This window comes from Oreochromis aureus, linkage group 17, assembly GCF_013358895.1.
Source record: "Oreochromis aureus strain Israel breed Guangdong linkage group 17, ZZ_aureus, whole genome shotgun sequence".
NCBI lineage: Eukaryota > Metazoa > Chordata > Actinopteri > Cichliformes > Cichlidae > Oreochromis > Oreochromis aureus.
The window spans coordinates 8854685-8872035 of record NC_052958.1 but is presented as its reverse complement, the minus strand read 5'-3'; the positions used below and the strand labels follow the sequence as shown (position 1 = coordinate 8872035).

Here is a 17351-nt window from a genome sequence, read left to right as displayed (position 1 = left end):
GGTGCTTTATGCATTAGTCTGTGTCTGAACACTGAAGTATGACCAATTAGAAAGAAATGGTTTTCTACCCAGACAATATGCACAGATGTCTGAATTAATTGTGGCTGCAGATATTTTGCAGATCAGAGGAGCCAAACATGTAACATGTAATCAATTATCAGTCGTGAAAAATGGTTATATTAAAGGAATATTTCACGGAAAACCAAAATCTACGTACTTGGTGTGAGTTTTGTGCTTTTGGAGATGGATATTTGCTTTAGTTTAATGGAAGTAAATGGCCCTTAAAATGTCAAATTTATCCAAAAATCTTGTGAGAGGATATGAACATTAACAGTGTCTTCCTCTGCTGAGTTGTAATGTTATCTAGCTTTGTGATCCTTTTGGAGAAACACAAAGCTAGAAATGGGTAAGAACTCAAAGCATACACAAAACTCGAGTAGAGCTTGTTTTTCAGCTACTGAAGACAAAACTGAGAGAGAGGCCCACAAACAAGCAGCAACTAAAGATGGCTGCAGCAAAGTCCTAGCAGAGTATCTCAAGGGAGGAAACCACATCTGGTGATGTCCATGAGTTCTAGACTTCAGGCAGTCACTGCAAAAGTTCTGATATTTAAATTCATCTTACTTCATCCAATTATGGATGAAAACATGGATGGATAAAGCAAAATGAAGTATACACATCAAGGATTTTGCATCGGGAAATAAAAATCTAATAAAATGCTTTTATTTCGGAGAGAGAGAGAGAGAGAGAGAGAGAGAGACAAAGAAAGTAACAACAGTTTATTTCCCCAATAAACTGTTTGTTATACAGTTTATTTCTGAAAATGACAACATAATTAACAACACTATAATATCTTCCCCCCCCAAAATTGGTGCACCTGCGCTGTAGCATAGTGTTGAGCTTGTTATGGTCCATGATGATCAGGTCCTTTTCTTTGAGCTCGTGCTGGATGTGCTCGTTCAGTTGCTGTTGGAAGATTTAACAAGGAACAGCATCATCATCTGCTGTGTGTATGCACGTGTGCGTGTTTGTGCCAGATATCAAACTTCCCTTGTGCCTTTAAAATAGCTTCCATTTTTAAACTGTAAGTAAATGGATAAACAAAAATTCAGATAACTGATCTAACAGTCTTTGTTTTCTTCGTAATTAGTCCCTCCTTTAATTTTTATTTTTAAGAATTTCTCATTTATTTCCGAGCTGGTTGCTGTTGATCCAGGATTTTCTTATGTACTAATTAAGAAAGAGTCCATGAATCTTTTTTTAATTAAAAAAAACTTTAAGAATTTATAAAATGTTTTTTCCTCAGTCCCCCAGACTGATCACTAAAGAAATAAGTCTTTACATAGTTTTCCAATAGTATCAGTGTAGATAACAGATGCGCTCTTGCTCCCTGGTTTCTCGGCTGTGAACATCTCAAAGTATCTAAAATACAAACCCACTGATTCTCACACATGTCTAGTTGAACTGCTCTGTGTCTGCATAAATGATTATATTATGCACTAAAATGCACTAATGATGACATAAAATGTAAATAAATCTGTGCGCGTGTCTGTGTGTTTAAACTTCACCTCGACCCTGAGCAGTTCACGGTGCTTCTGGCCTCTCTCCTCTGCTTTGATTTGTGTTAAACATCTCAGGTTATGGACCTCCTCTCTGAGGCGGTTTGAGTCACTGAGCAGCTCCTGAATGACCCGATACTGCTGCTTTCTCTCGCTTTCCTCTTCAGCCACCGATAGCTGTTGGGGAACAATTTAGGGGCTGTTCACAGTTTAACAACACACACACACAAAAACAAAAAAAACCTAATGATATTATGGATCCCTGAGGGGATCACTGGAATCAATTTTCTCTTATTGTGTGTCATGAACAAAATATGTAAACAGAAATCTCATTTTGTCCCTCATTTCTTGAAATAAAGATACAAGGACATGAAAAACGAGTTAGAGAGAACTTTAACAGTAAAAGTGCAAGACCCAGGAAGTGGAAAAAAGCCTGAGATCCTTATTAAAACTAATAAACATAACTAATATTATAGCATATTATACTTAATATTATCACTCCCACAGTACAATGTACATATGAAAATTTCTTTGTGAGTGTTTATACTGTAGCAACCATTTATGAATAGCAGAAATTACTCTTGTGTTGTTTTTTTGTCTGTTTTTTTGTATTTAAACACTATTTATTATTTATTGCTCTATTGCTTTTTTTGCTGACACTTATTCTTGCTATAACATGTGAATTCCCCCAGTGTCGCATTAATAAAGTCTATGTGGTATTTAAAGCACATCTTGTGATAGGCTGGAGACTTATCCAGGGCGTACGCAGCCTCTCGTCCTACTCCAGCTCAAACTGCGACCCTGAATTCAATGAGCAGAAGAAAATGGATCGATGGTTGGCCCATACATGCCCACCTGCTTTTCAAAGCTGACTTTGAGAGCATCAACCTCTTTCTGAAGTTCCATCCTTTGCTGAATGCTGGCTTCTGTTTTGGGGACAGCATCTAACTGAAAATTCAGAAAATGAGAGTTTTCTTTCAGTATAAATTGGCAAGTATCCTTTGAATTGGGTTCAAATGCAATGTTCTTCAGACCACATTGTAAAGAAAAAAAACACCATGAGGATTGAGTCCTAATCTTCCTACACCCAATATCTAATTCGGTCAGTGAATATTCAATCCCACAAAAAGGCTTACTACAAAACAAACACATCATTGTGTTACATTATTTGATCTTATAAGACCGTCTCGTTTTCAGTGGTTTGATCTCCGCAGCGGCATATTTTATAAAAGTTTGGAAGGAGAAGAAGACTACATCAGTAAGTTCAAGTACTTCAAAAAAGATAATGCAATACCATAATTAAGTTTCATCTGCATACATAAAGCAATAAATATTCATTATTAGCCCTCTTGCTGGGTAAAGTTTGAGCACAACAGTATGAAAATATTAAACCCATCAATCACATAACGTTCGATGTAAATGTGATGAATTTCTGTGGTAAAACCACAGACTCCTCCAAACAGTTCAGTTTTATTACGTGCGGCTGTTCATGTGAGCCATTCTTGATTAGCAAACTGAATGAATCATATCGTTCAGAAGCGTTGTTTCCTTGTTTCCTCAATGTGCAAATTCCCAGATGTGTCATATTGATTTCCTTTCATGTTATTATGTCCTTTTGAGATGTGCTGATGCATTTCCAATCAGCCGCTCGCTCTTCTTCTTTCCACTTTCTCGTAAAAAAATGTGCACATCAGGAAAATGACAGGAAGCGACAATTTATGTGCTAATTACTGGCACTGTGACAATACAACACCTGTGTCAAAGCCTGGAAAATTTTCCAAATCCGCTGTTAACTCCAGTAAGAAGATGAAGAGAATTAATATTTATTTATATTTAGTACAGTAGTAAACTTAGTTATTTATAGCACTGTGAAGGTTAGAGCTGAAATCTGAAGCTTTTAAGTTGCAATTACAGGTGTTACATGTACAAATGAACCACAGCAAGCAGACTGGACACTTTAACTGCTTCAGATGTCTTCATGTGAAAGCAACATTTCACAGATCACCTGAGCCTTTAACTTCTCGTAGATATTCTGCGTGTGTTCGAGCTGCTCCGTGGCTGCGGTCAATGCGTGCTCCATCCTGTTCAGGGTTTGCATCTGCCTGAGGATAAAAAACAGGCACCTTTTAAATATTTCATCATCATGACACTGACTCTCCAACACTAAAATCTATTGTTTCACATCTAGCTAATTATACAGCACTGCATGTGGTTTGCTGTCAAATATGATGGTTTTGAACTGTGTTTGAAATGCAGCTAAAGACTCACCTCTTGTTAAACAGCTGTTAAACTTTAAAACATTTGCATACTGATGCATACTGATGCTGAAAAACTGTAAAACCACACCTCTTTGAATAGTGCTCAAAACTATGTATTTTTTATACTTAAAGGATGTTTAATTATAAACACTAAAGCTTTCACATTACGGTGTATCATTAAACGATTTATAGCATGACTAGGTTTCCCTAGTCATGACTAACTGACAAACAACCGTCTCAAGCAGCCTATATATTGTAAGTCAAAGACCCTTTAATAATACAGAGAAAAGCCCCAACAATCAGATGACACCCTGTGAGCAAGCACTTGGTAACAGTGGGAAGGAAAAACTCCCTTTCAACAGGAAGAAACCTCTGGCAGAACCACTCAAAGAGGGGCAGCCACTTGCCACAAATGCTTGGGGATTAGGGGAGGAAGACAGGACAAAAGACACGCTGTGGAGGAGAGCCAGAGGTTAATAATAACCTCAAGATTAAATGCAGAGAGGTGTATAAACACATAGTTAGTGAAAAAAGGTGAGTGAAGAAGAAACACCTCCAGAAGAAGCTCCAGCAGCCCAGGCTTATATAAGCTTTACCAAAAGGAAAGTTTCAAGCACAATCTAAAAGTAGAGAGGGTGTCTGTCTCCTGAATCCAAACTGGGACCTATTTAATTAAAAGAGGGGGTTCTCTAATATTGTGGGATCTTTAACTTACAATATAAAGCACCTCCAGGCGACTGTTGTTGAGATTTTGCACTATATAAATCAAACTGAATACCTTACTTTTAAATACCTTCGGAACCACAAGTAAGCCAGGAACCTAAGAGCTAAGTGCTCTATTGGGGTCATGCAGTACTATGAGGTCTTTAAGATAAGATGGGGCCTGATTATTCAAGACCTTGTATGTTAGAACATATATGACATAGACACCAGCTGTGGCAAAGAAGACTGATTTAAACTACTGAAATAATACGTGAAGACGCTAACGCAAATGCTAAATGCAAACATAACATTTCTGTGTTCAGAAAAAGGTCAACTTCAAGGTTCTCAGTATGTACGAACTAATTTCCATGTGGAAAAGATTACTGGTGAGATATCACTCTGTACCTGTTTTTCTCCTTGAGCTGCAGAGACCGTCTCTCATATAGATGCTTTCTGTCACACATGATGTTCTGCAGTTTCATTTCCAAGATGCCTCTGGTAATGGGAAAACACAGTGACATGCATGACAAATATCCTATCTGAACATACATTATTTATCTAATGAAGAAACCCAGCCATGGGGGGCATCCACAAGCCAGTGTGCTCCTAGTGCCGGTCCTACGATTGGTTAACTGTGTCAATTAAAGGGATATGAGTTGTTAGCAATACCAGAAAAGCACTATGTTCAATTTACTTCTTACAAATTCCCTAAGAATAGTCAAAGTCGCTCAGACTAAATGAAAAAAAATAATAAAAATGTACCTGTTGCCCATAAATTCATTCAGCTCCTCCTTCTTGATCTCCTGCTCTTTCAGCAGCTGCCTCTGAATCCTCTGACCAGCCTCTACTTGGACCCTCAGACCCTCCAGCTCTTGCATCACCTCCTCCTCCTTCATCCTGAGAGAATGGTTTCGCTCATCCACCGCGTTTACTTGCTGCTCAATTTCTGAAATCTCCACATTTAGTATTTTCATCTTTTTCATCGCAGCTCTGGTATTTGTGTTTCAGGAATTGGAAGAAATGTAAAAAATAAAGAACGAACGCAAGTATGAGAACACGATAAAAGTGTGCTGTAGTGCATATCTTATGAAATAACAGCATGCGCATGCATCTTTTACATACACCCCACAGTACCCCTCAGCTTTGTGAATTTGAAATTACAAGTCAGTGCTCAAACAGCTTATACAGACAGTTCCACCGCAATACTCGCAAGCCAAATATTAATTTAAAAGAAACATAAAAGGAACTGCAGTGATGCAGCAAGTGAACCATCCCGCAGCTGCACTTGAATTACAAAAAAAAATTATTGAGGCCTGACACATGTGGCTGTCATTTATTTTTAACCAAATTAGAAAGACTGATGCCTAAAAAATTTTGACAATTTGGGTTTACAACAAAAAGTAACCCTCATTTCAGTTCTTTATTTGGTAAAAAATATTAATTTTTATGGAGACACAAAAAGACTACTGTAGATCAAAAGCCAGAGAATCTGCAGAAATGTAAACTGGAAAATGGTTTTCAGTAGGGAAAAAAAAAAGAAAAGGACTGATATCCAAACAGACATTTACACTGAGCATAAACAATTAAAAACAGAAAATCTTTCCACTATGAATCTTACAGGTTCATCCAGATACTTTTATTATGTTTGTGTACGAATTCCAGATGAAGGGGTGGAGGCAGATTAGAGCAGTGGCTGTTCGAAAGTTGCTCCAGCTGTCTTTTCTTTTCTGTCTCTCTGAAGCACCCTAGCAGTCTCATTGACATTCCTGGAATTTCTAACTATATTCTCCTTGCTCTTCCCCAGCAAAGATTAGGAGGAGTTTACTAATATACTTACTCCTTCTTCGAGCATTTCCTTTCAGTCTCCTTTAAAATCTGGTCGGGTATTCTGATGAGCTCGGCCTTCTCAGCCTTGTGATACATATGGAGACGTTCACATGTAAGAAGGAAGATGATTTGCTATTTTATTGATGGTACCCTATAAGCTATTCCCCCCTCATTCGCACAGACCTCTTTGAGCTCTATGAGAGCCTTCTTATCTTCCAGCTCATTCTGTTCTGTCAATATCTGCTTTTCATGGGTTTCTATATCTTCCATCAGACTTCTGTGAGGTATAAACACAAGTACATTAACCTCTGGAACAATTTTCATTAAAGGCACAATAGTGATAATATCTGCAGTTAGACACAAAACAAAAACTCACACAGAACACAGATAGTGGCTAATGCATGTTAAAACTTCATGATATAATACCTGATTTCTTGTTGTCTTTGTGCCACCTCTCTCCTCAGATCCTCATATAGATCCTGCATGACCTCTGTCTTGTCCTCCTGCTCCTAGAAGACCCATAAACCGTGTAAACCACAGACTGATAATACAGAATATCAGGTACATTATAACGAATTGAAGCTCACACTTCATATTTTTCAAACTGGTGGATGGGTGAAAGGATAAAAATGTTTATTATACACAGTGGGCGTTTTTAAGTATTTCGAGTTAATGAGCCAGACCGACAAAATCAAAAAGCCAGAGTTTTTCAGATTTTTTTTAAATCTAAACTTTTCAGAACAAACCAATTGAAATTCAACATTTTTAAAATCACTGCGTAGAGGTAGAGCAGGTCATCTGTAAACTGGAAGGTTGGTGGTTCAATCCCTGGCTCCAGGGAGCCAGGCAAGCCAGATACCCTTGGGCAAGATAGTAACCCCAAGTTGCTCTCTAATGCATCCATCAGAGTGTGAGTGTTAGACAGAAAGCACTTAAGCAAACAAATTACCTGAACAGCAAGCACGCCACCAGCAATGGAATTGATTACTTCTTTGGCCCTGATGATCTTTGAGTTTAGAGTTTTTATTATATTTTTTAATAACTTGTTTGGTTGGTTAAATACTACCCATGAGCCTCTTTGACTCATTAAAAACACTTTTTGAGTTCAGGCTCATTTGTAATGATCTGGTGTTGCACTCAGCAATTAAAATGGTAGCATATAAACACATGCAAATGTTATTAGCGCTGCTGCTGAATTTATTCAGTAAATTTTGCAAAGCTCAGACTCTGTTGCCATTAGCAGCATCAGCAATAAAATTTAGAAAGTTTGATGAAATTTATAAATGTAGCGCTCCTTGAGAGTAACCCTCGGGCTTGTTTGGCAACATCTGATAAAATGTTCTTCACCAAAAGTGTTGCTTGTCATTGTTTATGATTAAAATAAAATCTAAGGGTTGGAAATGCTACATTATGGTGAAATTGTTAATAAGAATTTGGCCTATTAGGTCGATTTGTTATCAAGGATTAAATCTCATTCCACTTGTTGCCCTCCTTTTTGCTACACTGGAATAAAAATGATTTGGCTTCATACTGCTTGAAATGACAGTTGCAGCTCTTCATATGGAGGGATTACGCCTGCATAGAGGCTTAAAGTAAAACTCATATTTATCCTCTTTCAAGACCATTGTTGGAATAGTAATCCACACCTCTGAAACTAGAACTGGATGGTGCAATAATGAAACTTACAGCAGGTTTCATCTGAATTTCATTCTCTTTCTCCAGATACTGCTTCTCTTCCCAGAGACTTCAGGCCGGTGAGGGGAGGTGAAAAGTGTAGATCACATGAGAATACAGGAGAATGTGAAGAAGAAAACAAAATTATCGGGAATTTCAAGAGACATAAATAATCGTTTTCAGTTCTCAATTCAACATAAAGAGGAACACACTGTCACAAACCTGCATTTATATTGTTAAAACTTGACTAATGTGCAGTTTCCAAAAAAGCAAATGAAGCAGAATCAACATATTCTTAAAGAGTATGCCAAATAAGTTGCATTAGTGAATTAATATAGAACACTTTATTCTATACTGGCAAATACACCAACAGTGCTAAACACTTAGAGCATATGCTTCATCCTATAGAAACAGATAAATTGTGTCCAGCAAAGTTTGACTGTGTATATAAAATATAATTTCTTTGCATTTTTCATCTCCCCGCGGCAGATGTTTTTTTTTTAGCAGTTGATTAAAGTTTTGTATGAAATAATTTCAAGTCAGCTCTGTCATAATGAAAAACCTTACAAAAGCACATACTGTACAGCTCACAAAGTAAATTATATTAATCTTCCTGACAAGCTGATATATTGGATATTAACTTATACACAAAAAAAACTATAGAGAAAAATGCACGAAGGCTGCAAAATGTGACCGGAAAAATGTGCTGAATTCCTGTGTATCTGTTTGGCTACAGATGAAGGACGCAGTGATTTTAAAAGGCATATTTGCATGGTGAGCATCTGCTTGTCATATGCAGACTGATAGCCATGTGGACAAGTTAGGGGAAAGGAGAATAAGTAGGAGAAAAGGCGGGAATGGGGGGAGAGGAAATCTTAGGCTGGAGGCGATGAAAGGAAGGGTGGCGGGAGAAACCGAGACGGTGGGAGTGCAACAGAGTTCACCAGCAAATGCTGTCACAAACAATATGCACAGTCAGAATGTAATAATATCTATGACTGCATCCTGGGAGAATGCTCTGCAATTGGTTTTCATTTAATATTTCAATTACTGTCCGGACTACAACTTTCTGCCTGGGTGTCAGCACTAAAAATCACTGTATCCTACAGATCGTATCTTTGCCGTGGAGTGGTGAGTTTATGTGCAGTGAGTGGTTTTATATTGCTGGGGTGATCTGGAGTCACTGCAGTGCAGGAAAAATAAGTGTGGGGATTGAGTAAATGAGATCTTTTAGCAAAATTACAACAAGCTTTTCATCTTCGTCTGACCTTTGACTGCGTTTTATTTGTGTCTCTGCAGAGTTCTTTCTAAATACAGTGTTTCTTAACAGTATTTGTGAGGGGTTTGGTGCCAATAGCCGACCTGGGAGGCTACCATAAATCTGACTACCAGTTATAAACAGTCTCCACCACACACAGTTATTTCTTCAAACTTAGAAACTCTTTAGATTTTTCATAAAACTTTTTAATCAGTCAACTTTTATCCTTTAATGTAGGTTTAAGGTTTAAGGTTCTTTTTTAGTAAGCTGATTTTCATATACATTTCAGATACCCCTTTCTTGCTCTTTAATCATGCTGAATGTCTTTGCCTGGCATTTATTTTTAACTTTGTTTTGAGGATTAATGCTCATAATGTTTGGGAACCACCAGTGAGTGTTATAATGTTGCTTAGCAATGTTCCTCTAAACTCCCTTTGCCACTTGAAAAAAGTTGAGTTTGTGTACAGAGGAAGGGGAGATACTCGAGCGAGTCTGGTATTTTCCATTTCTATGGGTGTGTTTGACCTTTTGCACAAGCTGGACTGAGTGAGTGAGTAGTTGGGAGGAAAGCCTGCCATGAGAAGCCAGCAGGGTGAGAGTAAAATTGGTTGCGATAAGGACAGAGACTTATGGGTGTGAAAGAAAAGGATAAGAGATGAGGAACAGAAAGTACCAGACTGGTGTAAAATAAAAATAAAAAATAGAAAACTAACAGCGTACAGAGCTCAGATGAGTAACCATGTTACATCCGGATTGAACACAAATCCACTTGAGGCTGGTATTTGTATCAGTAATTGCGTACATCAAGTTTTCACCATGCGGTAACACTGAGGAATGCAATAGAAATGATGTAAATGCAATAACGTTCCATCCTAAAGCAATGTTTTTATTTCTATTAGTGTGGAAGTGCGCTGTTGGCCAAGCGCTGCACAAACACAGCACCGATTTGATTTGAGTGTGTTTGTGTCTTCTACTCTTTCACCTTCTAAATTCAATAAAAAGATGCTGCCTCATGTAGCTCACTTCAGTGTTTGGTCCCCAGTTACCTGACTCTGTGTGCTACTGCGGGTGTGTTGTGTGTGCATGTGAGCGCGCTCGTGTTTGTGTGTATCCTTCAGTCAGTTTGTGTGTCCACTTCTCTCTCCACCACTGCAGTTTCACTTCTGTGTGTTTCCTTTTACACTCTTGCTTCCTGTCAGTGTGTCACTATTTTGCGTAGGTGTGCATATGTAACTTTCTGTATCTTTGTTTGATTAATTTGGCTTTTGATTCAATACCTGATTGAAAATTGAATGTGTAGCCTCGCTGATTGTAGTAACAGTGTGTGTAAATGAACACACACACACACACACACACACACACACACACACACACACACACACACACACACACACACACACACACACACACACACACACACACACACACACACACACACACAGATACACTCACCACTTTAGCTGGTGTTGTGCCATATATTCTCTCTCCTCAGCAGCTTTTAGTTCATTGTATGCCTGAAGGAGCTGTTGCCTCAGTTCATTGACCTCACTTCCTGGCTCCTCAGAGGTGCTCTTCTCCTCTATGCTCTCCACCTCCACCTGAAGCCTCTTCAGCTCAGCCCGACATCTCTTTGCCTCTTCTAAAAGGTGGATTTCAGAATCCTGGGCACTGTTGTACGGCAGAGTGATTCAAATGTGTGGTTTTATTTTGTCATTAAACAGCAAGTATCATTTCATTTCAGTATCACATATTCTCCACGAGGACATGCCAAGTTTTCTGCTTTCAGTTAATAATGCAGTTATTAGTGCTGTTTGTTTTAAGCTAGCAAAATCCATTTAAATCCTTCTAAACCTAGGTCCATAGTGCAGTGGTTTACATATTCACCTAATAAGCAAAATAGCCTCAGTTTGATCACAGGAGGAGATACAAATCCCTTTCAGGTTTGCATCAGGAAGGGTATCTGCCAAAACGCAACCTGCTGTGCTGACTCTTTGTGAATAAGTGAGCTTTAAATCCATATAAACCTAATGGGTCTGATCAGAATTTATTATACACAATCATTCATAAAGAGAATCCAGTGGAAAAAAATAGCCGAACAGCTTCAGGCCTCAGTTAGCAGGCCTGTTAAAAGTTCATGACAGCACAATTAGAAGAAGACTGAACAAGCATGGCTTGTTTGGGAGGCTTGCCAGGAGGAAACCACAGGCAGCATGGCTTAAGTTTGTAGAGTTAAATCTGAACAACAGTCACATGAATATGAGAACAATGTCCTTTGGACAGATGAGAACAAAACGTACAGGGCCACATTTGGAGAAAAGCAACTCACACCGTCTGTCAAGCATGGAGGTGGAGGGGTGATGATTTGTGCTTTTTGTGCAGCTACAGTACATAATACTGGACACCTTGTAGTTATTGAGTGGACCATGAACTCCTCTGTAAAACAAAATTTTCTAGAGAAAAATATTTGGCCGTCTGACAGCCAAAGCTTGGCTTAAACTGGACCAGGGCAACAGGCCAACGATCTCAAGCACAGGTGTTGAAAAGGCCTAGTAAAAGTCCAGACTTCAACATGAGTAAAATGCCGTGACAGGACCTTTAGAGAGCTATGCATAAATCAGTGCCTGAAGAAATAGTGTGAAGAACAGTGGGTCAAAATCCCTCCACAACGATGTGAGAGACTGATAAAGTCATACTGAAAATGACTGCTTCAAGTTATTGCTGCTAAAGGTGGGTCTACAAGCTGTTGAATCCCAGGGCGTACTTAGTTTTGCCACTGATTTACTGTTAAGCTAATAAAGTTCAACATGCATAACCACCTGTCCCAAGAAACTAAACTTAGAAATGTTTTAATTAGTGCTGTCAGCGTTAATCTCGTTAAAATGACGTTAACGCCATAACTGCATTAATGCGTCAAATCTCCGTTAGCGAGTTAACGCGGATCCAACCGTGCGTGGGGCTGCACGCCGCTAACGCATTAACGAGCAAACTGCACTGACGCGTTCACATCGTGCAGTGTTGCCGCATTATGAGGTTATGGCGTTAACGTCATTTTAACGAGATTAATGCTGACAGCACTAGTTTTAATCAGAACTAGTGTTCAAATCAGGATACAATAACACTGGAAAAGAAATATGTCTTGAAGGCTTTTTTCTCTCACTGACAAGTGTTTCAGCCTATACAGCAGTTGTAGTGTCTGTAACGTCTTCACACATCCTCACCTGCATTCTCCACTTCTCTATAAACGTAAACACACCTGCTCTTCTCGTCTGAAACTGCATTGATGCTTTTAAAGGGTAAGCAGTGAAGCATAACTGGATCTGACAAAGTGCTGGTTTTGCTCAAGGAAAAGTCTCTGTAGTCAAAAAATGATTCCAAAGTAGAACACAAAAAAAACGGTTTATCAAACATACCTCTTCAAGGTATCATGGAGGAGCTTGTAGGTGGAATTCAATTTGTCAGCTTTGGTCTGGCTGATCCTGCCCATTGACAACAACTAAAGAACACAAAAAGAATATTAGTTTAACATCATCATGAAATTAAGAATGAAGAAAGATATCAGAGCTACAACAGCATTTAGACTGTTCGGGCTCAAACCCTCCTGCTAGGGTTTGCCAGCTCAGCTGTCATTATCACAGAAAATCTGGTTGCACCCAGAGCTGCCTGTTCAAAAGGACAAATTAATAGAATATCACATACTGCAGAAACCTCTTGTCCCCATTTCCCCCCTTGATTCAATATCCAAAAAGGTAAAACTGCTAGGAAACAGAAAAACAGAACAAAAAACAAAACTTATGACCAGTAAGCAGTTTTCTTTAATATATCTTGTGACAAATTAAGTCCAAGAAGTTGAAAGCTAAATCAATAGAGATTCCAGCTTCAAACATCAGAGTAGTCCAAAATGAAACAAGAAAGAAAAAAACTTGTTTCTGTGCTGCAGTGTGCAAAAGCATCACTTACTATTGTAGGAACAATATTTTTTTTCTATATCTGCTTGGACTTGCACAAACACATAATGAGATCAACCACAACAAAGCGCAACCGCCCGATATCCGTAAAAGGATTCATCCTGAGTTGGGGTGAATAAACCTTTATCACCGCAGCAGATATCAGAAAATCAGAACACTTTATCGAGATCAGGAAGAAAAAACAAACACACATCCAACTATGGCCAGTCTCAAAAGAACAAGAGCCTTCACTGAAAATGGACCATTTATGATAATAACTATAAGCAATTGAAGACAATCAATCCTTGAATGATTAAAAAAAGGTTTAAGATTAAAAAAAATACACAGCTGTGGAACTTTGGAAACCAGCAAAACAAAACAAAGCGCATTAGGTCAAGAGCACCGCAAAAGGGAAATAATCTGCAAGAGTTGTGAAATTTCTCTCCTTGCAAAGGGAGTTGTATGTGTGTGTGTGTAACGGTGATAGAAACAGAGGACAGGTGTTGTTCCGGGCTTATCTTTAGAGCCACGTTGGTGGAGAGGAGGGAGTAATGAGGGATAGCCTTGTCTGTATCAAAGAGCTGCAGAACTGAGGATATCTCAGGTCGGACTGTGTAGCAAGTAATCTAACGGCAATGAACACACACAAACGTTCTGATCATATATATACACGCACGTGGGCTGATATCTCAACTCGACTACAAACATTAGGCACAGGCGATTATGTTTTCAGATTCATCCTATTATATTGTTTATCTGGCTATTGTCAAAAGTGCTTGAAGTACCCAACCACGTTCCAAGGTCCGAAAGGACAAAGATATGAATGTTGTGAATGATTTAGATTAGGACTCTCTGGTTAATATGATTTATTACAATGTTGTTTTTTTCTGGGGGGTTTTTTGGGGGGAAAGGGGTGGGGTCAGTCCCAAGGTCATATCAGTGTAACTATAACTGTGGCAGGTGGATTATCCCAAAATACGTCTTGAACTACTCTTTAATAATGACTTAATTGCGAAATTGAAACTAATTTACTTAAAAAAAAAAGAAAGAATCTGACGCTAAATTCTACACAGCCATTTGTGTTGTCAGCAGCACAGATGACACCAGTGATGGAACAAACATCCTGGCTGTACACTGGGCATTTATCTGAGAGAAGCAGCCTGAAGCGCTTCCAGGTAGACTCTCTAATTCTGGTGCCAAGACTTATCTTGAGCAGCGGAGGGTACTGGAGGCTTTTAAGGGGTGGGTGCATGAGGCTCACATGTGGCAAAGCATCTCTGAAGAGAGGTGCAGACAATTACTGGAAGATATTTACTCAGGCATGCGGACGCACATCCAGTGGCTGTCCATCTTTCCCCCAACCTCCGCACACATAAGCGAGCATGTGATCTGTGCTGCAGAACAGCAGTAAAACCTTCCAGGAATATGAGTGTGTAGTGCAGCAGGTATGTGGAGTGTGTAACAAAAAGACACTGTGGGCTTTAATACTCTGCACCCTCAGGGAGAAAAATAATGACAATAGCTACGAGGCAAAGCCATGAATTCCACGGCATGATCTGTCGCTCTCTATTTCTACCGTCATCTCCTCATATCGACTGTCTGAACTGGAGTGGAGCCTACGGCCAAGCTGGATCTCTTTGTCAGGAGAAGTTTTGTTCAGGAACATTTTCCTTCCTGGAGTGCCAGGTTTTTAAACTTATTCTGTAGAAACGTGACATCACTTCTGCAGAAATAAGACATGTAACGAGGCAAAAAATGCTCCAGAATGAGTAAGAAAAAACAACTGCACATCTTGTGGTTATGAATCACATAAGAAATTGAAACCATAGCTACGTCCCAGAAACAAACAATCAGTGCCAAGTTCATGAACCCACAAAAAGAAGCCTCCAAGCCTCCATCCTCATGTAGTCACTATGAGCCCTAAAGAGTTCATGCTAATGGCTTTCATTGCTTAATAATTTCTATAAGATGCTCCAGGAGGGAGGCTCATACATGAGTAATGTTTGTGATGAAGTATGACTGCAATATTAATTATGACCATACAAAAACCACTGAAAATAACCACAGCACCACTTTTTCATTATACACAAAAACAAGTGTATTGTCCATTTGCTGATTAAGAAAGGCGTCATTATCTGTTAACATATTTAAATAAACACTATAGACAAATTCATAAATCCATTATTGGCGACTTCATAGCAGTTTTGAAACACATAAACCATGTGCAAGCTCATGGATGTGACTGCAGTTTGGTTAGATTCATTCAGCCCCATTCCTATACATTTATTGTAATAGAGTGACAGACTGCTGTTTTAAGGGCTTCAGTTTTGGAGATGAACTTCAAATTCATTTTCTCTAGTGAAATCCTTATATAAAGAGTTTATAATATAGTGACTCACTATATTATAAACTCTTTACTAGACACACACAACGCTCACTAATAGTGAGCGTTGTGTGTGTCTAGTAAGGTATAACCTAGTTATTGACATGGTCCAATTCTTCACTAGTGAGTGCAAGTGACAGCCCAATACAACGCAACACATCAAACCTCCACGGATAGCAGTTCACTCGCTTTCTTCAGCTGTCAGGAATATAAAATCTCATGAGGACTAACTCTTAAATATAATTTTTGCTTTGACACTGTTGAATTATGCACTAGGCATGCAAGCTAATGGTGTTTCACACAAATGCAAGCTTTGTTAGCCCGATAGCTAGCTGCTGTCTGCTTTCACCAGATAAATAATAATAAATAAAAACGAATAAACTATGATGGTGTCTAATAAAAAAGTTTGTTCTCCTCTGTAGATGATAATTTGGTAATGTCATAAATTAGTGCGACTGCTCTTGTGATTTGGTGCTATATAAATACAATTGAATTGAATTGTGTGCAGTCATCGTATCAAAGTTTCTAGAAGTTTCACACTCACTAAGCGATTCAGTTTTAAACAGCTCCATGATAACAGCGACCTCCACCAATCAGAGACCTCGCAATTTCAATTTAGGTTGGTAGACAGAGTAGTTCTTTTTCGCAACATCACGAATGAAACGATTTCTTTGATTAAAACAAGGTTGTTATCACATAAACGTGGTTGCTACGGGAGCACATCCCATTGTTTCACAATGTTGTAACTCGAAGTTATGCTGCTTTGGATGGTTACAACATTATGGCTTGTGGTCAAAATCCCTATGGAGAACATGAACAGGACTTTTACTTGCAGAAACTCACTGCAGTGTCTGTAGTTCAGACAGCATGCCTAGTTTTGTCTTAGTGATCTTTCAGCTGGCAATGAATTACTGGTATACTGCCAATTGTATGCAATTGTTAATAGTTTTATTCAAACATACAGACGCTCTAAACAGATTCTCTTGGTGATTCGACTTTTGTCTTTACTCTGCGAGTTTGAGATGCTACTGATTAGATGAATGAGAATAAGGTGATCTGAGGGTAATTAACACAGGAGGGAAATGGAAAACAAAAGTCAGAGATAAAAAGGGAATCTACACAAAACTGAATAATAAAATGACAATGAAAATGACAATTTCTACTGAATCACTGTATCGCCATAAAATCGTTATCATAGGGATGTATTATGGTAGGAGTGTATCTTAAGTTATTCTGTGATCACCACCACTACAGGAGACAAGGTAAAGTTTTCAATGAGAAAATAAATGCCTAAACATATTGCTGAAGTGCCAGCCAAAGCATTGTTCATTAAACTTAAGCCTTGCAAATTCCTGATTTTGTATTTATAACATTTCCATTTTCCTTCATTAAAAAACTAGACCTTCTTCCTGATGAATCATTAAGCGGGTCAAATAAAGAGCACCTTCAGTTAATCACGTTCACCCTGACTGGAAGTGAAGCTACTTCGGTTAAAAAAAGCTGTTTTATTCTTAGTACAATGTTGCATGCGTAACGTGCCTGCTGTTACACAAAACGTGCTTTTCATTACCATATTTTCGCCACGCTAGAGAAAAAGAATTGAACGGCCATTCCAAACATTTCCTGACATGACACATAAAAGCATTGTGTCAGAAATGCTCCAGACTCATAATCACCAGCAACTGAACACCAAAACAAAAACAAAAACAAAAACAAAGGGTAGAAAGGTGGAAACAGAGTACTGGG

General features: G+C 38.6%; 1 protein-coding gene across 1 annotated transcript in view; it reads right to left on the bottom strand.

Moving 5' to 3' along the window:
• The window catches only part of ccdc146 (coiled-coil domain containing 146), a 54106-nt gene that overhangs the window by 22651 nt on the left and 14104 nt on the right, over positions 1-17351 (bottom strand). The window contains exons 3-14 of the mRNA XM_039600898.1: positions 12689-12771; positions 10731-10946; positions 8033-8090; positions 6773-6855; positions 6530-6623; positions 6357-6430; positions 5282-5509; positions 4925-5014; positions 3565-3661; positions 2415-2507; positions 1569-1736; positions 878-966 (exon numbers count right to left, since the gene is read on the bottom strand). Coding sequence (XP_039456832.1) covers positions 878-966; positions 1569-1736; positions 2415-2507; positions 3565-3661; positions 4925-5014; positions 5282-5509; positions 6357-6430; positions 6530-6623; positions 6773-6855; positions 8033-8090; positions 10731-10946; positions 12689-12771 — 1373 coding nt within the window. The remainder of the gene's footprint in view (positions 1-877; positions 967-1568; positions 1737-2414; positions 2508-3564; positions 3662-4924; positions 5015-5281; positions 5510-6356; positions 6431-6529; positions 6624-6772; positions 6856-8032; positions 8091-10730; positions 10947-12688; positions 12772-17351) is intronic.